General features: G+C 37.4%; 1 protein-coding gene across 4 annotated transcripts in view; it reads right to left on the bottom strand.

Annotated features, from left to right (window-relative positions):
* Window positions 1-810: 810 nt before the first annotated feature.
* Window positions 811-23,684, bottom strand: part of HTR7 (5-hydroxytryptamine receptor 7) — a 30,164-nt gene continuing 7,290 nt past the window's right edge. The window contains exons 2-3 of one of the 4 annotated variants that reach the window (XR_005954641.1): window positions 5,537-8,741; window positions 811-1,735 (exon numbers count right to left, since the gene is read on the bottom strand). Coding sequence is in view for 2 of the 4 variants with exons in the window: in XM_041461445.1 (XP_041317379.1) it covers window positions 1,699-1,735; window positions 7,995-8,741 (784 nt within the window). In the remaining 2 variants the exon portion in view is untranslated. The remainder of the gene's footprint in view (window positions 1,736-5,536; window positions 8,742-23,684) is intronic. The other 3 variants (XM_041461445.1, XM_041461446.1, XR_005954642.1) reach the window with 3 other exon arrangements.

The raw sequence follows: 23,684 nt of genomic DNA, 5'->3' as shown, positions 1-23,684 counted from the left end.
GCCCCTTTTCCTGTTAAATCCTTCAGGCTGACCAAGTAAAAAGCATTTCTGTGTCATTCCCTTTGGAAAAGAAAATAAACTGTGCAACTCATTTTGTTTCAGATGCAGAGCTCACAGTGAGCAGTTCTATCATTAAGATACTGAAATGAGCCTTGCTGACCGAGTGAAATGAAAATCTGCCCCTCGGGTGCTCTCCTGCAACCACAGGAGTCATCTCAGGGTGTCAGGATCGTGTGAGGAATAAGGATTAGGCTCTCTGTTCTAGGTTTTACATAGGCTTCACATATATTTCCTTTGCTTCCTATGCTGATTCCTTGCCAATAAGAAATTAATTGGCCTGTTCAGGGATGTCTGACTCCTCATTTAGGCAGCTATGGTGAAATTTTATATTGAAATAAACAAAGGAAATTGAAGCCCCAATGGCACATGTAGCCACTGGATGATTTACCAGCAGCTTTTTTGTTAAACTGCAAGGATTAAATTATCACAAATCCCACAGCTATGGAAATAAGGCAAGTGCTCATTGAGGTGTACCTTTAAAGAAGACAGACTTTGGGAGTGGGATCGGCTCCTGCATTGTGCATTGTATAACCATGCATAGTTTAGAAACTCTGAAGGGAGATGAATATGAGAAGCTCAAAAAAAAAAAACTAAACAAAAAAATGTTAAAAGTTATGCTTAAGGAATGATGCCTTGAATCCATTTTCCCTGGGAAAAATGGTTATTTATACTCACCTATTTATTTTTTGTCAAGCCAAAGGGATCTGTTTTAATTATAACAAACCACAGGCAGAAATAACATTTCTTAAACACATTTGCAGAAAAAAAAATTAATTCTCTCTCTAGCTAGCCAGTAAGACAAAAAGCAAAGTGCTGTGGAAATTCTCCAGCCTTTTATACATATTTGAATTGAAGTGACAGAAATTTATAAATTGGCAGGTCATGAAAATTACATTAAAGCAAAGCAATCATATTTGTAAATTAGCTGTGGTGTAATACATGTGCATTCTAATTTTGTCCCTTAACTTTCCTCACTGCATAACTGAAAGCAGCTTTTTACAAAAGTTTGGGAGAACCAACCACATGTATGTAACAAGTAACAGACATTTACTTAATGCAACAGAAATCTTTAACAAAAATTGGTTTTTTATTGTTGTCATTCTCAATCCCATTGCAGGTGTACAGCATCTCTTTAACACAAGCTCTGAAAGCATCCACAGAGACAACATTTGCCTGAAAACCTCTCTTTTTTAGTACAGCAAAATACATTCAGTATCACTGACAGTCCCTGAATATGAATACCAATACTGGGATCCACAAGCATGGTAAACACACAAATGTTCTTCTACATAGTTAAATGTGGTGGAAATCTGTACGAGGCATTATTTTTAAGTTTTAGTGGCATTCCCTCCACCCCATGTCAAACTTATTGCTGAAATTATTTGGCTTTCTCAGGCAGAAAGCTATTTTCATTTGTATGTAACAGCATTTTCCTCCATAACAAACAAGATGTGAGTACTTCCAATAGAAATCTATCCAATGTAATGTATTGAGCTCACGGAATATTTTTAGCACACTCCCATCAAAGGAAGATGAAGTACATTTTATAAATCTATCCAGTTCTTCGGAAGCCAATTCTTCATTTTCCTTCTCCCTGGTCTGGCTTGACTTTTTCTGGCTGCTTTGAAGCACATTTGGTCATGACTCTTTTTCCCTGGAGAAATCAGAACTTCTCCTGTTGTTAAAAAAGTGGATGAATTAGATGAGAAATATCCTGGAGCAACTAAAAGCTCTGACCAAATATACCACTGAAATAAATGGAAACATTTCTCAAGAGGCAATTAGATCACATCTATTGAGATAATTCTCTAAAATCCCACACAAATGAGGAAGCTGGGGGAAGCTGGAGCATTCTGGGGGCTTTCAGTTCTTTGTACTCATCATATTTCGGGTTGTTGTGAGAAGTGAGGAAGCTCTCAGTCTGTTTTACACAGTTTAGTGGCAAAAGCCCTAAATTCCTTCACTAAATACAGGTGAGTTTGTTGAGAGCCCTGCATCTGGTGCAGCCTTCCAGCCTCTGGTGGCAGCACAAAGCTCCACGTGCCACCGCTCATGGGGACCTCGTGCGAGAGAGAGAGAGAGACAGAGTAAGGAGCCAGAGCAGTAACGAAGATTTCTGCCTGGCTTCCATAAAACTGTCTGTAGACAAAGCGTTTCTGCAAAACCTTTGCATGGAATATACAGATCCCTGCCTCTCTCCTCAAGGTGGGTGAAGGGGAGAACCACTCTTGTACAGCAGCTGGCTGAAAGAACACAAACATCTGCAAGGTTACAAGGCAGGGTTTCAGGGCATCCCTCTCCAGTCCTGCAGCAAGGTGCTCTTCTGTCTTGCTATAGCCTCCCTCTTCAAACCATGGAATTATTCACACCTCTAATTGTTTCAGGAGCAGGCATTTTTACAGACAAACCTGCATTCTCACTTACTTTACAGACAAACCCGCATTCTCACTTATTTCAAATGTTTTATTACATTAAAAGACATCCTAGTAAAAAAATATCCAAATTAAAGAAAGGCTGGTAATCATATCCAAGTTCAAAACTAGATATAAATGAAAGACAAAGACATTTTAAATTCTATGCTTCAGGCAATTGTAGATTTTCTTTTAATGCCATTATAAAATTCTGGATTTTATATAACTTTCCCTAGAGAATGTTGTTTCTCTCTTTTGTGGGCTGACAGGAGACTATTTCAGAAAGAGCATACTAATATTTAAAAAAAATTTGTTATTTTGCAGCATTAGCTTTATGCGCATAATTGAACTTCTGATTTTTTTTTTTCTTGTAATGACAAGCGAAAGGTCCTTGGCATGATTTTCACTTGCTGCATTTACTGCTTTCTTTGAAGACAGAAAAAAAATTCATGGATTTGTCGGGTTTTGCAACTAGTTTTGGGAACTAAATGTTCATTTAATTTGCCTTATTTTGTGTTGCAACCATCTTCAGGATGGTAGATTTTACTGAGGAATCCCTGTTGCTTTTACACAGACCTGGTTAGTTTAGCCAAAGACGCCAAGTTTTCTGAGGCCATAATGAGTTTATCCAGATGCATTCTTTTATGTTTTTCCATGCTTCAAAAGAGATTTTTCAAAAGGGTTGAACTAAGAATATTTCAGTGGCTTGCTTTCTCTTTTCTTGCAAAAGGTAAAAATAAGTATACTGTAAACACAATTTCCTGGAACTAGCAAGACCACACAACTACTGAATTAATGAAATATCATTGATTTTGACTGAGTAGATAGAAAAATAAAGGCAAAATATTTATTCAGTCTGGTATGTTGGTTTCTAAAACTGGATGAACTCTTCTGGAAACTTTGACACATTTGTATGCTTTTTTTTCTGAAGTAGCTCGACTAGCTCTATCCGAAGGATTGCGAAAGAGAGAAATTATCATTTCAATCAGTAAAGTGACAATGTTACACAAATCATCAAAATATTACTCTCAGCAATCAACATATATTAATATATTTTAGAAGTAGCTCAATGGGGGATTTTTAGCTTGCAGCACTGAGAAATGAATCTGGGAATCATAAGCATCTTTTCAGTTTTCAGCAAATAAAAGCCATTCTGGAACTATCCCAGTGTGAGAAGGGATTCAGTGAAAGAGCAGAGCAGCCGAATTTTGGGTGTGGACAATGACAGGCCCATTTGGCAAAAGTTTAGGAAGTGGATATAGAAAATATAATTCACTTCAGACTCATGCTGAACCCATTCTTCAGTGGTGATAACAGCCTTAGAAGATTTAAAGCCATGACGAGGGACTTAAGTTTGCATTTCTTGCAAATTTTAAAGATTACTCTTCTGATTCAATTTTTCTTAAGCTATTTTTAAATTTATTTGCTTTAGCCCTTCTCTTAAAAAAAAATAATCTTGTCCTCACAATCTCTACCTCATCAGCATTTGAAACAAGAGGTGTCTTCTATTCCAAGACATGAATAATTTTGCATATTAAAACCATTCCCCAGTTCTTTTAATTTTCTCCTTTCTCTTTCTCTGTGTCTTCCTGAGAAACATTTTAAAAGACAAGAATTACTTCTTAAGCAAACTGTGAGGAGGATTTGATGACACATTGATCTTGCACTTTCTTTGAGAATACTGTAATTTAAATAGGGTTTTTTTCCTGAAAGATGAGAAAGATAATATGAAAATTTAATAGCTAGGGAAAGCACAAAAACCAATGGCATTGCTTCCAACGCCTTCCCATTCTGCAACTGCAGCATCTTGGTCAGTAATCCAAAACCTTCACCCAATAATGTTCTTTAAATAATGTTGCACTATTTGGAGCAATGGCTGCCTGGAAATCTGTTTTCCTGCCAGGGAGAAGGGGCAAAAGAGTGAGTGGATTTTGTCTGCATTATTTACAGTATTAATTTGATACATAATTCCCTTCTTTGTCTCATTGCAGTAGATTTATTTGCCACTCTTTGACACTTCTTTGTGCAGGTGGTGCTAGCTCTGAACAGAGCATGAAAAACATTGCTTTTCTTTTTATGAAACTGAAATGTGAAGCAATAGAGGCACAATAAGATATTATCATCAAGTCACGTGTTTTACTACTCTACTGTTTCTATTACTCCCCAGTACGGCTGCTGCTGAACAAAGGAGTTTTTCAAGTGCCAGTAGTGTGTTACAGTGTGAGAAATAGTGTGTTACAGTGTGAGATGTGCAGGCTGGGAGCGGGTGGGAGCTGGGAAAAGTGTCAGGAGCGAGGCTCCTACCACAGACAGTCTCCCTCTCAAAAACTGTGCTAAGCAGGCAGGGGGGTACAATTCTCACTTTCTCTTCCCTTGGGCAGTGTTATGCTGGCCTGCCTGTGCTCTGGCTGGCTCCTGGAGTCTTTTATTTCCATTTTTTTGATAACCCCATCTATTTGATTCACCCTTCTGGCTTTCCTCTGGAAACACACGGAGGAACACGCAGACCGAGAGCGCCGTCTCTTCTCGGATTTGCTACAAGCACATGTTGACACAGACTTCTCATTCACCCATTTTTGTATTACCCCCTTGTCAGATCTGTAGTGAATTATCTAAGTGAAAAAAATGATATTGTTAAGGTTAGATATTGTGATGCAGTTCAATTTATTTATCTTTTAAAAAAGGAAAATGTCTTGTTCACAAACCCAAGCAATTATATCCTTCTTGTTCTTCTTAAAGCCTATTTCCTTTAGAATTCTGTCTGCAAACTTTCTCTTCTTCTCAACTTCTTTGTGTGCTTGGGCAGTGGGACATTCTTCTAATCTTCTCAACTTTACTTTTCCCCTCAAATACAGCTCCATTTAGAAGCACCTTCCATTTGTCTATATTTTGATTTGGGTGTATGAAGAAACTTTGTAGTGTTTTGGGTTTGGGAGTATTTTTTCTTTGGTTTTTCTTTTCTTTCCAAACATATCCAGAGACCAAATACAGATGTTTATTTCCAAAAACTTCAAGGATTGGTATAACACCATAGCAACTCTTATTCCTTCCTGGGCTTTCATTACCTGAAACAGATGGTAGAGGAAAGCTGGACTCCTGCAGGATGTTTTCCCAGAGGAAAACATTTGCCTTTAGTGACAGCTGGGCAAATGTCAATTTCTGACTCACAAGGCACATATTCCATTAAAAAAAAAAAAAAAAAAAGAGGAAAAGGGAAAAAAGGAGCTGTGTTTGGAGGAAACACAGCTTCTCAGGCGTTCCTTCAGAATAAAAATGCTGAAACTTCTGTCCAGATTCTAAAATCACCTTCAGAGTTTTACAGTCCCACTTGGAGTCTTCCCAGATACATTTGTATATTCCCATGTATGTCCTCATATAGGAAAAAAAAAAACTTACAGGAGGCCATGGAAACTTCTCATTTATGCTGGAAACAAACACAGGAACAAAAAAGCTACTCTGATAAGTAATAAATAAATAACAATCGTTTCATGTTTAATATGGAAAATATGCTTGAGTTAACTCTGTACTCCAGAGCTTGTGGATCTTCTGGGCCCAAATCTCTTCTTGTCCCTGTGAATAATATTGGAACACTTAAAAGAAATAGGACTGTCTCAAATCAGTTTGAAACTTCTTTAGAAAACTGTTTTGAAAATGGAATACAGCCTCTTACTCCACAATTCTGTTCTGAAAATGAGGCCAAAATGTACTCCCTTCTGCAGTGTAGGAATGCATCTAAAATTGCTTTAGCATGTTTCAGTACACATGGCTCAGCACATCAGCCCTGGCCATGTGCCAGCTAGAGGCCCAAGGGTTTGCAGTTACATCTGTGTGCTTGGAACAAGGGGTCTGGCACTGAGTGCCCCCTGCTTGGCCCGAACGAGCATCCCTGAGCTCACTGAAGTCATTTTGCCTTCAGACGTGAGAAAGCAGGGACAGAAGTCAGCCCAAAGTGGGACTTAGTGCTGAGGCAATTTGATGATGAACACGTCTCCTCACTGATGTTCCAATACCTGAAAAAGTAGATAAAGCTCTGCAGCTTGAAGTCTCTGTTCAGTTATATACCCTTGTCCTCTGCTTCAGCTGGAACATGGTGTGCAGTGCAAACTTGGGCCAAAGAACTCATCTTGATCTTATGAGTTGTTTTATTATTATTTTAAGCCATTATAATAGCTCTTAAAATAATAGAGATAATATATTATATTATTATATCTTATATCTATCTTATAATAGATCCTTCAAAATCATTGCATGTTATACTAATACATTATTAGTAATATATTAATATAACCAATATGATTAATATTAATTTTTAATAAAAATTGTTGAACTATTTGGCCCTGCTACACTGACAGAAGAGGCCTTAGCAAAGTCAGGAGAAGTACGATCACATACTTGGACAAACTGCAATGATGGTAGAAAAAGCTAGAACCAGAAAAGTAAATTATCTTTATTTGTACACACGGCAAGGCTTTAAATCACTTTAAGCACAAGTGATGATTAAAATCAGTTTTTAAGGATAAAGTCCAGATGTCTCTGAAGTTATAAGGTCTTATGTTTTTCTTTACTGACTTCAGAAGAGAAAGAAGTCCCAGAAAGTAGAAGAGCTTTCAAATAGACAGTAAATTAACTACTGAAGTGGAACAAGGACTAGCCATACATCACAGAAATTACTTGTGCACAGACAGTCTCCATCTAGATTAGAGAAGTACTCAGCTGAGAAAGCCAAGAGAATTAAAGAATGAAGAGATGGACAAAGATCAGCCAGATCCTGAAATAAACTGTAATCAGACACATTTTTTATGTTAGAAATACAGTACAAGATTACCTGGTGTGGTTTGCACAGCAGCACTGCAGCTAACTGTGCTGCAGGGCTGTATGCAGCAGCAGATGCTGGTCCATGTGACTTTCCTCAAACTTTTTTAATCACATTGGAAATGTAACATTTTCTTTCAGTGCCAGAGTTGCTGTGCAAAGGCAATATTCACAAATTTCACAACATAGTTCATTTCCAGGCAATCCAGTAAATTAATGTTTAATGAACGTATGGGGTTTTATAATAAAGAATATTTCTAAGGAATAGAAGTTCTTTGATTCAGCGTCTTCTTTAATGATTTATTTTTGTAATACTGAAGTGGAAGGAAATTAACTTTTCACCATTCTCAGGTCTTTATTACAGCAAAGAATCTCTGGGACACAAGGTGCATCCAACATTCAGACCTACTAAACATTTTTTGGGCCAAACAAATGGATTAGGCCAACTTTGCTTTTTCCTCACTTACAGGTCAAGCATCCTGTGCTACATTTCATTTCCATCCTTTTTTATATACCTCTTACACCCAAATTCTTTAGAAGGTGGTCTTGTTTTTCCAGGCTGATTAGGTCTGGTGGGCTCTACCTTGTTTCCCAATGACTGCATTAACTGTGCTCAACTGGTTCTTCCTACAACACTTCTTTCGAACCTGTGGGGGAAAAGGCAATGTGATAAAACAACAAACGATCACAGTAGAGGATGAGTGACCTTACAGAACGAATTCTGGCTTTTCTGCAAGCTTCAGAGCCTCGTGCATGCCTGCGGCCGAGAGCTTGCGGTTGATGTTCCTGTATCTGCATTGCAGCAGGTTGCGATAGGTTGTCCTCAGGTCCCGGTTGAAGAAGGCATAGATAAAAGGGTTAATGAGAGAGTTTGCATAGCCCAGCCACAGAAATGTTCTCTCCACCCAGAGTGGGATGCAGCTGCACGCTGTACCACAGATGAAGGGCCTTGCAGTTGAGAGGAGGAAAAAGGGCAGCCAGCAGACTGTGAATGCCCCAACAATAATCCCAAGGGTGGTGGCAGCTTTCTGTTCTCTTTTAAAGATGGAAATGTTTCTCTTGTCATGCTTTAGGAGTCGTGAAAAATTAGTACATTCTTCAGATTCCTTGTGCAGTTTTACAAGTCCATTCACAGAAATCCCTTCCATTTCTTCCAGACGGGGAAAACCAGTAAACTTGTGTTTAGCAGCACTCCTCCTGGCAGCTTTATAAATCTGATAGTACATGAAAAGCATCACTGACATTGGAATATAAAATGCAACTGCTGTAGAGTAAATGGTGTAGCCAAAGTCTTGACTGATGAGACAAACCTTTTCGTCATTCACGTTCTGGGCCCAGCCGAAGAGCGGGGGTAAGGTGATGGAGGCAGACAGAAGCCAGACACACAGGATCATTTTGGCCATACACCTCCCATTCTGCCTTACAGGGTACGTAAGGGGTCTTGTTATTCCCAGGTACCTGGAAGGATAACACAGAGTTACTACAGAGGGCAGGGGTTAACTGTTAAAAGTTATTCACTTATTCTGCCTTAGACCAAAATCTTTGACTAAGTTTTCCATTTCATAATTTTCAATCTTCTCTTTGCATGTACTTCCAAGGTGTAAATTCATGTGTCTTTCATGTTGAAGTTTATAATGTTAGTATTCTATATAAGAGGTCTTTTATTCCAGAAGGAAAACTCCCATTGGCCTTAACAGGCTGTGATTTCTATGAATCTGTTCAATTTTCATGCACATAAAGCACATTTTGGCTTTTAAAGAAATTCTGAAACCTAAATTTTATTTTGCTACCTTAAGAAATCTTGGAGTATTGAAGAGTGCTCATTCCACGAAGTCTGTCACTTTTTGTACTGAGTGGATGGTTATAACAAGCAAGCATTCATCTTCACTCTTCTTATGTATTCAAAAATTAGGAAAAGCCCTGCCACTAAGCTGAGATGATGAGCTGTCTTTCTTTCCTTCAGGTTTCAGCCAGGAACAGCAAACTGTGAACTTATACCAAGAGTAGACTATTTCAGTACTAAAAGAATTCTTTTTATCATCACTTAATTAGAAAGAAAATATATTTATTCAAGGTCCAAACTTTTCCTGAACAAAGTAAAAATCTGTCCCGGTTCAAGGAGACCGGGGAAGAAAACACAGTTTTACAGACATTAAAAATGTTTATAATAGGTCAATTTGTCATAGGAAAAAAAAATTACATCTGTTGGCAACTTTTCTATTTCCTAATTTGTGGTATTTTAAACTAAGTATCTTTATCTAATTACAAAAGTATTACTATGGCTCTATATAGCTGGGTAAAAATATCCTAAGTTTGAATTTACTTTCAAATGTAGAAAATTTCTGTATTTCCTCTCTAACAGTGAGAATTTTCTCTTAGATGGAATCATATGCCTTTATTTAGATCTAAGATTTTTAATTTCGATTTTGGCTTCTGCTCAACTGGAACTTACATACCAGTTACTGTTAACTTCTCAAATTGTTCTTTTTCTCTTCTTCCGTAAGGATTTGGAGAAAATCAGTGGGATTTGTTTTGTTATTTGTAAAAGAAATTATTTCAAATCAAGCTCCTGAATAATGCTTTGGTTTCAAGAGCTACCAGTGTTTACTCATATAGTGAAAGCTGTGGATTGTTACAAACAAGAACTATAGCAATGTGATTTAAAATATTTTTGAGGAGCATGTTTTCTCTGTCTATTCACTTTGCAGAACAAACACGAGATTTGCCTGGCTCTGTGGAATGCATTGTTAATTTTACTGCAGTGCAGTAGATCATGGCCAGCGCTCTTGCTTTATACAAGCACATGGATATGCTAGAGTTATGGAAGTAAAAGAAACATCATTTATTGATCTGTTCTCATGAGTATCAACAATCCTGTTCAACCATGTCATTGGTTTGATATCGCTGTTGTGACAAGTGTTACACAAAGGACAGACTAGTTTATTGTGCCCTATTCTTGACAGGGTGCACAAGTAAATTACAGCAGGTCAGTATTTTGCCAGTGAATCTGTGCCTGGAGGGGCCATGAGCAAGGAATTCTTGTTGGAATTGTCTGGGACCAGAGCAGTGCAGTCCATGGACCTTGCTGCTAAAAAGGGCTGCTAAAAAGGCTGCTTCTTGTGCCCATCAGCATCAACCACTGGCTCAGCAGCCATGGGCATCGTGCAGAGACCATGGAGATTTCTGTGTTATAGCACCATGGCCAAAACCATCCTCACTCCCAAGGAGCCAAGGGTTTTCCAAGATGCTCCAAGATATGGAAGAGAGGAATTAGTGCAGTGAAACTTCAGTTTAACTAATTAAAGTATACATCACACTGCTTTAAGCAATGCAACTGCAGCAAGGGTGAGCTCTCAGCTGCAGACTTTCAGGGGCAAGAGTGGCCTACCCTTAAAATTTGTCTAAGAATAGCCCAGTTTATGTACAAAACAGCTAAACACATCCTTTGTGTGCAAAGACTTCTTGTCATTTACTGTGTGTTGTTGTCAAAAAAATCCTTATCTTCCTTCCTGAAGTATGTACTCCTATAGCTATTATCCAACTGGTCACTAAAAATAACACTTTTAGGGTGAACTTTATTATGTAGCTAAAAACGTTAAGCTAGATTTCTGTAAAAATCAGATCTGTGGGCTGCATATTCTGAGTGCCTAGTGATGCATTCTCATGCACCAGAATATAACAAAAAGAATTCATGAAAGCATAAGTACACTGAAAAGAATGAAAATTCATTAGTTTTGCCCTGGCATCACTTTTTTCGGAGTGTATCTTTTCTTCAGAAATGCTATTTGAAATTAAAATATGTTAATTAGCATAAAAATACACCAGCATCTCTTCTGCCTTATTCATTTTGCTAAATGTAGTATGATAGGGGGAAAGAAGTCAGCAGGCACAAATGAAGGAATGTTATCTTTTAATCTCTCTATATGAAATCCATTACCCTTGAAAACTCATTTGCGACGTCAAAATAATGTAAATCACTACTGTTGTCTAATACACTAGAGAGTGTTCAGGGCTTAATAGATTCATGAACTTCAAAAATATTGTCAAATTCAGTGGGAAAATATGCTTTTTAATGCTTAATCTTAAACTAGTACTTTAATAAAAAATACTTAATCAGCTGAACTTAATATATTCAAGTGTAAGTAACACCTTGAGGTCTTATTACTGGGAAAGATAGAAGTCAGAGTCCCTAAAAAGCCCATTTAATGTGTCTCAACTATCCCCCACATGAAAGAAGTGTCTCAGACTTGTTATTCTGAGATTTGCTTCTTTCACATGCCACAGATGTTCATTTTGATCTTGGTGGAGAAGAAACTGTGCCTGGGTTCTCACTTTTAAAAGAAGGGCAATGCTATTTTGTATTCTTCCTGCTCTGAATTTCTTGACTCAGTGGTTCTGCCAGACAGGGCATCTCTCCATGTTACGCCCAGCACAGTGAGGTCTGTATCTGGGTTACTCCCCAAAGGCAGATGAATGGCCTTTATTTCTTCTAAATTGGTCATGGCATTTTCCATTCAGCACTGCCTGCTGCTGCATGCAGAACACTGAAGTGCAGGATGCTGTTTCAGCCCTACAAGAGGCACAACACGCACAGCAGTCACGTTCTGCTGCCACTCCAAAGATGCTGGGTGAGTGGAAAACACTGAGAAGGAAGAAGATGGCACTGCTGTCTAATTGATACAGCAAAAAAGGGTGATGTGAACACTTTTCTGCTGCATCACGTACGTGGAAAACAGACCCTTGCTTGGGGAGCTCAAAGTAAACAGCAGAGACCAAAAAAGACAGCAAATGGTGAAGGGCAGAGTAAACTTCTTGTTAAGTGTATGTGTATAAACACATGGGCACATCCCTGCTCTGGGTCGGTCTCATGATTTCTTCAGTGTCTCTTCTTCCCCACTGGGGGTTCTGCTGCAGCCCCATTCAGGTGTGAGGCATACACAGTGTGCCCAGCTCTGGGGAGGAGAAATTACCCCATCCTCTTTCTGGAGCTCTGTTCAAACCTGGAAAGGGGTAGACAAAAATTCCTTCCTTTCAGCCACTGTACACAATTGCCATTTGCCACACACGATGAACACCAACAGTGTAAAAGGTAAATGAACAAATCCTTTCCTTTTGCTTTACAAAAATGTGATTCCCTGTGATGCAGAATTCTTCCCCGGGATCTCTAAATGGTTAGCATTTAATGACCATTACAACTATATTGGTCTGTTCCTGAGACAATTCAGTTTGTGAGCTTTTCCATTCTGCCTTTTCTGCTATCAATCCATTACAAAGACCACAGAGAATAGTTTTTTGTCCTACAGGGCTAAAAAAACTCTTATGATCACATAGGCAGATGGGTCTAGTCCCCACACCTTTTGAAATATCCAGGAAACAACCTGAGACTTAACAGCTACACTGACTTGAACAACAGAAAGAAAAGAGTAACAGGATGGTCCAATTTGTGGTCATGTGTCCTAAATCCTTCTTTCCTAGCTCCATTATATGGCTAAAATATAAAGAGTAAAAGGACTTGTCTGTCACTGTGAGCAAAGTCATAGAGCAATAGAAAAGTGTACAGTTAAAAGAATTAATACAATTTTGAAGCTTCCTGCCCAATTCAATAATAAACGGAATGCATTCTGACATCAGCATCACTTATGCAACTGTTGTACACACATGTAATTCCTTTGTTTCTGGTCTCCATGTACTTTATAGACAGGTAGAATTCCAGTCTAGTTAGCCCACATTTATGTCTCAGAATTCACTGACTTGATCTAACAGATTCCAGAATCAAATTAGATATTTCACTGTCTGACTATGCTTTACGAAGCAGATTGGATTGCAATGGAATAACACTAGAAATATTATACTGGAGATGATACAGATGAGTATTACAGCTATTTCTGCCAGGAATCACAACATATTTTATCACTTACCATTTGATTAGAAGTTCTGTCTTTAATATGAGGTTCTGTCAGTTCTCCTATCGTTGTATTTTAAGAGGCATAAAACTGCTTTATTCCAAAGACACAACAATGCTTCCTCCTTTGCTGCTCTGTTTCTCTAGCACAGAAGCTTTCTGTCTTCAATATGTATCTCCTTGCAGGAATTCTTTGCAAACCCACATCTATAGACTCCCATCCTGTATTGCACCTGCAATAATAACTTATTCTGAAGAATTGTGCTGATCTACTGGCTTTTCTTCATTGGCTATGATTCTCTCATCATTTTTCATAATTTATTTTTCTATTTGGTTCAGCTCAACATTGAGAAACTCTTCACAAGAATAGGAGCAAAATGCCATTCCTAAAATCTATCCAGCATTGAAAAATATTCTCTCTAGTATAGTAATATATCTAGATAACTTTTTTCCTTTCCTTCAAATATAAATGTAACAAGTTGAAACAAATACCAAATCTATTATTTCTGTTATGGCTGTGTCAAAACACCTAGCAAATACTGTTTTCTTTTCAAATATATTTACACAATGCAAGAGATGCCCTGTCTCTCGGACTTTCTTTTAAATAAAACAAGGTATACAAACATACAAATTGATCAGGGAAATACTATTCCCACCATATATTTAAGTAATGGAGGCAGAAGTAAAAGAACAGAAGCATGGAAAGGTCTAAATGGGGGACATGAGTATTGCAGTGCACAGCTATGGTGCTGTAAGGTGACAATTACCTTGTTCATTATTCTACAACAGTACTTTACTTTTCTGCAATACAGACTGGCTCAAAATCACATCATGATCACTGCCAGTTCATTTTCTGGGAAGAGGAGGATATTTCAGAGGCAGTAAAATACTTTTCTCCTTAGCAGAAATGCTCAAAATTACTAATTTATATGCATATATGAAACCACTCAGAATATTAATTGGGTCACTTTAAAACCTAAACAAAACATCAGGCAATGGTAGAGTGAGACAGCAGAACTGACAAAATCAAAACACAGTGGAGAGAAAAATACTTTGATTAGTTCTATGTTCTTTGTAGTTAAATGTTGCATCATTCCTCTGCTGTGAATTAGTACATAATTTATAAAGTCTCAGCACAGTGGTCAGCTTCCACATCTTAATTGCTAGAAATCCTAGAAAGCTCTGCTTCATCCTTCTCAGCTGATGGTGAATCAACAAATATAGAAGATCTCAAATGTATGTTTTGATATCTATTCTTCTAGATGCTTATGCTTCACATTTAATAAAATCTCAACATTATTGTAATTGAAATGGTGATGTGTTAATTTTGTTTTTTGAAAAAATGAGAATGAAACACTTGTTTTGCTTTCAGTAAGGTTAACACTTTACATTATTCCTCTTTTTCTTCTTAATTCCCCTCTTTCTTCTCCCTTCTTACATTATTCTTTTGCTTCTTAAGGGTAACACCTTAAATTATTCCCCTTTTTCTTTTTAATTTCTTCTTAATGAAATGTATTTTCTTAAATGCTTTTTATAATAGAATGACCTTCCTTTTCACTGCTATAGTGGGCACATATTTAATTTATTCTACATAGTAAATGTTCTGACTTGATTTTTCTTTTTCTCAAAAATCATTGTAGGGGGTTATTTTTGATGAATTCAAGAAGTGTAGGCTTTCCTGGCAATGGGGGAGGATTAAGTCAATCAAAATTAAATAACTTCATTCTAAAGGAATGCAATTTGCATAGTAGAAGGTTGCTTTCTCCTCTCATACATTTCTTTTAGTTTCTCTGTGCTTTCCTGGGCTTTCTTCCTTTCATATTGTATAACTTTACAGCTTCATATTTTTCTTATTTATTTTAGCACATTTTTATTTCACTCATTTTTATTTCACCTTCTTGCTGTCTTATTTCTCTTTCTCTGTTAGCTCTGTATTTTTCCTTCTTCATTTTCGCCTACTAATCTTAGACATCCACCCCATAGACAGGGGGATGCATTCTGCTCTCTTTCTAAGAAATACACAACATCCATCCTGCCAGAAAGCATGTAACATCCTTCCATTCAACTTCTCTTACCTTACTTGTAATTCTGAAACCATGTTACTCTTTACTTTCAGACCTTGGCAAATTTCTTCCACCTGCCCTCACCCTTTGCCTTTCATTTTCACCCTGCATGCCTGTCAAAGCATTTATCACCTGTCACATCTTGTTCTCAGCTCCATGACAAACCAGTTCTTTAGCCTTTCATTTTCCACTGCAAATTATACATTGCTTGGAAGGAAAAGTCCCAAAATGTAGTTGCTGATGCTTACCTTGCAGTACTGCCTGAATGTTAGATAATATGTATTTCCTACCCAATATTTTGCAACTACCCTTATAAATATTGTAAATTATAGACTAAATGCTTTTATTAACTCTCTTTGAAGAGAATTGTACCTGTATCTTTTCCTTTTTCTACCATCACCAGTGACATTAATGTAGGAGATATAAGGAGGGAGGTGGATTTCAGCCTGTTTAACCCCTCACCAGCCTCCTAGAAACTAGATACATTTGAAAACTGAAAAGGTTTTGGACACAAATTATTTAGAATTAAGTTGCATTCTGTAATGGAAGACTTACTATTTTTAAATTTTTAAAAAATGTCTGAACTCCAGCTTTGTGGGTTTCATCATGGCTTGTTTCCTGTATACAAGTGTGGTTTGCTTACTGAGTGCCACAGGATTAATTATATACAGATCTCAAAAGTGCTTTTCACCCCACTCCTTGAGAGATAATCTGTAACACTTCAAAAGCTCTCCAATCCAGGCAAGTCACACAATGGAAGAATCATTTTTCTTTACACTATTCAACAATGTGGAAGGATGAGGGAAAATAAAAAATATTTTCATGCTTTTCTAAAAGAAGATGTGTAACTGTGTCAGGGACATACTACCCACTTCTGCCTTTTCACACACACAACACACCTGCTCCCAGGTTTGCAAGATCCTTTATTTAATGTGGATATGTTTATTTTTGTGGAATGAGTGAGAAGAGAGTCAAAATGTTTTTCCTATTTTTTTTCCTAAGTAAAAAGTTATATTAATCAAAATATAGAACAAAGTATGATTTACAACATATACTAGTAACATTTTAGGAATATCCCCTAGAGAAAGACTTCTCAGGCTTTTTAAGAAATATCTAATTTACTGAAAATTTCTTCCTTAAATTCATCATATATATACACAAGCTGCTTCACAAGTGCAGAAGCTTGTGAATCCAGGTTCATACCCTGTGGTATCATTCAGAATAGTTGTTAAGTCATTTTATCAAGGAGAAAAAGGAAAATCGAAACATCTTCAAAGGTGGCAGTTTTTTGCTATCTTCAATAAGGGGATATATATCAGAAAACACTATTTCTATCACAATTCACATTTCAACTTATTCGACATTGAGACCCTTTTTATTATCCCAAAATATTGTAGACCCATAGAAACAAATGCAGTGCATTTGCATCTGTCAACAGCATGTCAACTGTTATACCTGAGCATCTAATTACATGGGTTTTCTACACGCATTTTTATGTGCGTATGATGCAGTATTTCATTTTATTAAGTTATTACAACATGCCTGGCCTCTTTTTGAGAGGGCAGAGAAGATGTTTAACCTTCTGCTACTCTCTGGGAGACTAACATAGGAAAAACTCCCTTCTAGAAAATGAATTAAAGAGGAATTGCATTCTTGTTTATTTTTGTCTGGTTGTGATGCAACGTTCATTAGCAATTGAACATGCAGGAAAATAGGTTGGAAAAAGCTAGGAAAGAGGTTTTATCTCATGTGGCCTTCTGTATGTTAGAGGAGAACTGGGTAACTCTGAAAAGGGAAAATGAATCTGTAAATGATGTGGCATGACTGGAGGGAGGTGGTGCTGTCAGTGAGCCTGAGGAGCAGCAGAGGCCGAAAGCTACAGGGGGAGGATGAGGTTTGACTTGAAATTTTGCTCAATAGTGGGACTTAAAGATCCCTTTAAAGGTCTGGTCTCTTGAAGCACCAGCTCAGATGAAGTGAGCTGGTGCTTCAAGAGAAGTACTCTTTTCAACCGGGGCAGTTTCTGAATAAACAAAAATAAAAATGGAAAAGAATATGTTTTGCAGGTAGGAACTGGAAAATCCTCATTTTCCTTTTGTGTTCTCCCCATCTCAACTCTCTTGTCCCCCACGCCCAGGGGAATTGTCAGAGAATGTGTGGAAGCTCGATTTCAGAGCTATGAAAAACTGTCTTTTGTTTTTTAATCAATGACTACCATAAAGCAGAAATGGCTAAGGTGATTTTCTCCAACTTCACTACATGAGTCATGCTTGGATTGATACTAAACATCAGCTTAAAAGGAATTATTTTGAAAGTTATAATAGTGTTTCAAAATGAAAGCCTCCCACAACTTTAACTAGAAAATCATGACTGATGTCTTCAGTACAATTAAATTAAACATTTCAGAAATTTCCATAGTATAAGTGATGAATGAAATGAAAAACCACAGCCCACTGAACTGCTAATACCAGTATATTAAAACAAAGTATCCTCAGGGAATAGTTATTTCAGTGTGCTGATATTACGTCCCTTCTCTTCCTTCCTTGAATACAAACAGTTTAAACATAATGTCTCCAGATAAAGCACTTAAGGAACAACCCCCTCTAGAATACTTCTTCCCTCCTCTCCCTTCTTTCTTTTCCTCTCTCTGAATAGACAGGGAAAATGCTGGAAGGACCAGGTCCAAATTCTCCTCTTTGCTTCTTCATGACAGTAATTCTGCAAGAGCCCTAAGGAATACTGGTACAATTATGGGTGAGTCTCAGTACAGACCCAAACTACTTGGACATTTTTGGCTTTGTCCATAGTTGTATTGGCCTGAAGGCAGATCTGATTTTTCTTTTTTTAAATCACACAAAAGTTTTGTTGTGTTCCGAGTTGTATTGGCCTGAAGGCAGATCTTTTTTTTTTTTTTTTAAGTCACACAAAAGTTTTGTTGTGTTCCACTGGATCAGGTATGTGAAAATTATAAATGTTGACCTCAAGCTTTACTTGTTTGCCCAAGCTTGTCCAGACAAAAAACAAACTGTATCAATAAAGTGTTTTAGGTTCAGAGGAAAACCCAAGTCTAAAGCAGGTTTCATCAAGAATATTCTTTCAAAATCTTTGGGATATATGAAGCGTCTTGTATAGTGTTTATCTGGCTGGTTTTTAAAGACGCACACTGGAGGTGCTTCCCCTACAGCTGGAATATAATTTCTCTCTTCCTAGTATGAAGAAAACACAGGAAAAATCATATCCAGTTTTGGAACAGAGGCTGTGGGCTGGAGAGAGCACAGCATGAGGGGAAGCTATCAAGGAAGGAAGGCAGGAGGTTAGATCAAATTGTGTCTACAGTTCAAGAACCTTTTAGAAAACTGCTGCTCACAGTCCTTTTCAGCAGAACCTTTTGCTTCAGTGACCTATCATTAATAAGGTGATTCCTCCCCTGTAACTTATATAAACAGTGATTTTGTGTAATATCTCGCTATTTTAGCAGTATATTTTCTGCTCAGTATGTGGTACAGAATGAGGTTATCATTTCTTATCATCTTTCATGCCAATGAATGTAAAGTTTACTGTAGCTACCACACTTCTCAACCCTATGTCATTTATTTTCTTAGCACTCATTTTAACTAACATATTCCCTTACAGCATGCTTAAACACCCAGTCTCAAGTTCTCCCTTCATGTGTAATTCTCTTGCCTGCTGTCATTTTCCTCACAAAATGTCTCATTAAGTAATATTTTGGAATTTAGTATCAATAAATAAATTGGTCAGGTTGAGCTCTTCTATATAAATGGGAAATAGAACATTTTCAGGACTTTAATATTACTTTATGATTATTTCTTCCCTTTGCAGTCATTCAGAATCCCTAAATACAGAGCCCCAGGTGCCCTTTAACTGAAGGAGAAGGAGAGAAAGATGTAGTGATGAGAAGTAACTGCAGCAAAACCCAAACTGCAGTCAATAAAACTCTGTGTTCAGCCTTTCCCAACCTCAGTATTTAGTCCTTCATTTGTCACGATATTTATTCATTTTTGCCAGCAGCCTTTGGAATGAATAAAGTAATGGCCAAGTGGACACTGTTTCTTTCTAGCTGACAAATCCTCCACTCTAGCGACCTTTGAATCTCCTGGGTCTTGCTCAGACGTGCCAGGCTGCGGTTCCACACGGGTGGCTGTTTTCAGCTGGCACAGTAACATTTAGTCCAGCCCCAAGAGTCCATACTCCCCGTTGATGAAGATGTCACCAGGTCTACCTTTGTAAAGGCAGCCGCGAGTAAGCTCACAGCTCACAGACAGGAAACCTGGGGAAAGATTAGCCGGGACAGTGTGTCCTCTCCGTCTAATGAACACAGGCCTGTCTACAACAAATTTCCACTACAGTGTATTCTTTTTATCAGCAACATCCTTCATATTTTTCTTTCTTTTTAAAATCATGTGAAATCTGCAACACTAAATATTTTTAAAATATAGAACACAGCTCAACACAAACTGCTACCACCAACTTCACAGGCATGAAAATATAGTACATCCAATCTACAAAATGAACCTCTTGCTTTTTTCTTATCAAAAAAGGAGTTTCTGGCTCTCTTCCCCTGGGCTTTCTATATAGAATGACAAAATTTGAGGACAGATTCAGGTACTGATTTTTCACAAATACCCATTTTTCCAGCTCAGTGTGTGATTGTGTGGTCTCAATACCTTCACAACACCTTTTCGCTTTCCTCAGAATTTAGAATTACACATTTATGCTAAAACAGAAACACAGCTGATGATAGATCATGTCCTCCTCCAAATCTTTAAAGCTAGCAGGATGTAAAGATTATCAAGGATCCCAGAACTCTCTTTTGTATTCATTTCACAGATGCTACACCACACAGGATGCTACACCACAGAAGTGGGATCAGCAGAAAGCAGCCCTTCTTCCCAGCTCTCAGTGAGTATATCTTTCCTTTGCTTTTTTTTTTTTTTTTCTCAGCAACAAGTTGGCAACTCTAAGGTTCTTCTGAGATATGGTGGCATCAACTCTGTGCGGATAAAAAGCAAAATACCTAAGGTTTATTTCTGTGACTACAGCTTCCAATGATAACTGCTTCATTGCCAGGCAGAAAACCTCAAACATTCATTTTAATTTAGGAGGAGAACGTTGGCATCAGTGTGGGCTGAATCACCACAACTGGACATCTCAGGTAGCTCACTGCAGCTGCAGGTGTTTGAGACATTTGACAAGGTCCTCCCTTTATTTCAACAGTAGCAGTGCAGAAGCTTTGTGTTAAATAACAGGCTTTGGAAATTTTAAGCTCCTTCTTGTGTTGTTTAATTCATAGACAAATGGTCCACAATGCTATTTTATTTTCAGTTATTTTTTTAAGAAAACAATATTGTGTTCTGTTAATGACCATATTAATTTTGCAAAAATAGCTTTTTCATATGGGACAATACACTCTTGAGACACAACAATCACTATTGTTGCTAAAACTGCTTGTGATAAGAAGTGGATCTTCAAGTGCAGATATTTAGGGTAAAAAGAAAACTGCAGTACATAACAATTCAAAAGTTAAGTCTTTCGAGCCAAAGCTGTACCACTTTTAGCATCAAAACATCTTATTAGACTATTCAAGGAAAGCTTTGCATCTTGTCAGCAGCTCTTTTGGGCCATGGGTATTAATATTTCCAAGTAATTTATGGCCAGACAACAAATTCTTTGTTCAGCGATTTAATATTTCAATGATTTGCTAAATGTCCACTTCTGTGAAATATAAACAAAATTTAACAACCCAGATGGAGAACTGCTTACAGAAAACTATTCTGGCAAATTGTACTGTATATCTGAAATATTTTGTGACAATCACAACATCTTTTCATGGCTTATATTCAAGATGACAGGTTGTAAATTCTGCAATAAGTTTAGATAATAGCATACACCTCTGTTATCTGTACTTATGCCTTCCATTTTTACCTTCTCATATTTACACTGATTGACAATTTCTGAATGAACACCTGTTATCAGAGTAAATCTTCTAGGGCCCTATTCTTTACTTTGATTTAAAAATTCCTGTATTTTCTCACATGGGAACAGTCCTCTAGTGAACAGACGCTGCTGCCAGAGACTTGGAATTTTTGCAGTTACCTTTTGTGCCCCTCTCTAGAGATCTGCAAACCATATGTTGAAATACATTGTCCCCAGTCTCCAACACATCTCATCTCATGAAAAGCAAACAGTTTATAAATAAGGCACTTAAACTTCTTTATTGGTGGCCCAATTTCACTTGCAGCAGCAATAGGCCGTATTTCTGATTACAGATACTTATATGGTTGACAAGAAATTACGATTTGAATGCCACCAAGGCATCAGTGTTATTCAGTGGCAGTGAAGGTGGCATAGCTCCATGCCAGGTTATTGGGAAGAGACCTCATGATGTGTTTGCCTGGATCTCCAATTACAATCTCTTCCTAAAAGACTGGAGGGTTTTCAGAATAAATAAATAAATAAATAAATAAAAAGCAAAATTTTGTACATAAGTCTACCTCAAAAATACTGTTCTTGCAGGCAAGCCTTTGCTGCCAGTTCTGATTTTACCCAGCTTGGTGAATGTCTGAGATACAACAAGCTCTGTCCATTCTCCCTTGGTCCCTGACCAGTTTTTCCACCACTACTAATATGTGGCAAGCTGCTGCTTGCCTCTCAAGCTGCCACACCCTGCAGGACAAATAATTTCCAATGTGAGAAAAACGTTACCTTTCATATGGGTCTGCCTGCCCTTCCCACAATCTACTTAAGAGACATAAGAACTGTACACAAAAATGGATTTTTGTCAGATTACAAACCTTCCTTGTGGTTACACTTTAAACTTCTACAAGCTAAAAAACTTGGGTTTAGGTTTTTAACTGTACCAAAATCCCACCCTTCTCCTTGATATATCTCAGGAAAAAGCTCTGCTGCCAATTTTCTCTTCAAGACACAATGTACCTCTAAGAATAGACTTCACCTCGGTTTTCCTTAACTTAAAAAAGTTATTTTTGTAATATCCCTCTTGGCTTTGTGTTTTGGTTTGGTTTTTAAACAATTAGCAGTGAAATAGCTATCAGTGATGAAATAAACCCCCTTCAGTGGTGTCTTGTGCTAGCTCCCATTTGATAACAAAGGCCACGATAGACAGAAAGAATATGCTCAGTACTGATTTGATTTCCATGCACATCTCTGTTCTGCACTACTAGAGAATTCATTCTTGTCTGTGCACTACCCAAAAGCCATGTTTATTGCTAGAAGTGAATCACCACCAGATTTGCATACATGCTAATATGTACAGAACCACGCAGATGTATCAGATAATCTAGATTTCTATACAAAGCCTTGAATAAACAGCAAGGTACAAAAAGAAAATCAATGATGCTCACTGTCTAATTTTGCTCTATTCAAACAGAATAAAAACAAATTTTCACTACGACATATTTAATCCTGGGATGTTTGAAAATGAAAATTTGCAGTAAGAGATTGTTTAAAAAATTTAGCTGTTTTTTGCCTCTTTCCAGTATATATAGGAATATATATATGTACTATTCAATCCTTTAGAAATAGTTGGCTGTCCAGGACAACAAGAAAAACTAAAACTTGTAAGCTTTCCAGGTGAAAGAAATTATCCTCACCTTACAGACAGCAGTGACCATTAGACCAGAACTGCAGTGAGCACTGTTTTCTGATACTTGTGCTTTGGGCATGCAGATACCAGAACCTGTGATTTTGCTCCCCAGTCTTTCTTCTGACAGCTGCACCTCAGCAGACTCAACGATTTCTAAAGCTCTTTATTTTCATACAAGACCTACAATGGCCAGCTTTCTTCAGACTTTCTGATCCACAGAGGAAGGACCAGATCTGTGTGTTATATATTGAGAGGAAAAAAAAAAAAAAGAGGTGTTTGTAGCTGACAGACAGTGCCATATGTACTTATCAACTTCAGATGAAGAAAGTTTCAAAATTTGCCACAAATATTTCCGATTAAATATTTCAAACTCAATGACAATATCAAATATAACACTGTGTCTCACTAAAATGAATAAGATACTTTATATAATTTTCAGGGAGTTTTAGAAATAATTTTCAGAGAAAATTAATTCAGAAAAGTGAAAACATCCCCTGATTAATTTCTGTTATTCTAGACTCTTGTGTGAGCTTGCTACTACTGATATAGTAATCTTGTTTCAGTGTACAAAACTACAAAAGCTTTGATGTTTCATTCTGTGATACTCATCCAGTTCAAGAAAAACACTAAGAAAATATATTTTGATACCAGTGTAATCACGTTACATTACACATCATGCCAGTATGATATGCATTTGCATTTTTTTTTTTTACTATATTTGGATATGTTTTTGAAAGCTCCCTTCACAAACAAAGAGAAGTGTTCCTGGAATTGCATTTTTGTTGTGAATCTTGAAGCAAATCCAACCTTAC

This window comes from Pyrgilauda ruficollis, unplaced genomic scaffold, assembly GCF_017590135.1.
Source record: "Pyrgilauda ruficollis isolate IOZ18807 unplaced genomic scaffold, ASM1759013v1 scaffold15, whole genome shotgun sequence".
NCBI classification, from domain to species: Eukaryota; Metazoa; Chordata; class Aves; order Passeriformes; family Passeridae; genus Pyrgilauda; species Pyrgilauda ruficollis.
Note: the sequence above shows the minus strand (reverse complement) of the source record. Positions and strands in the feature narration are given on the sequence as shown.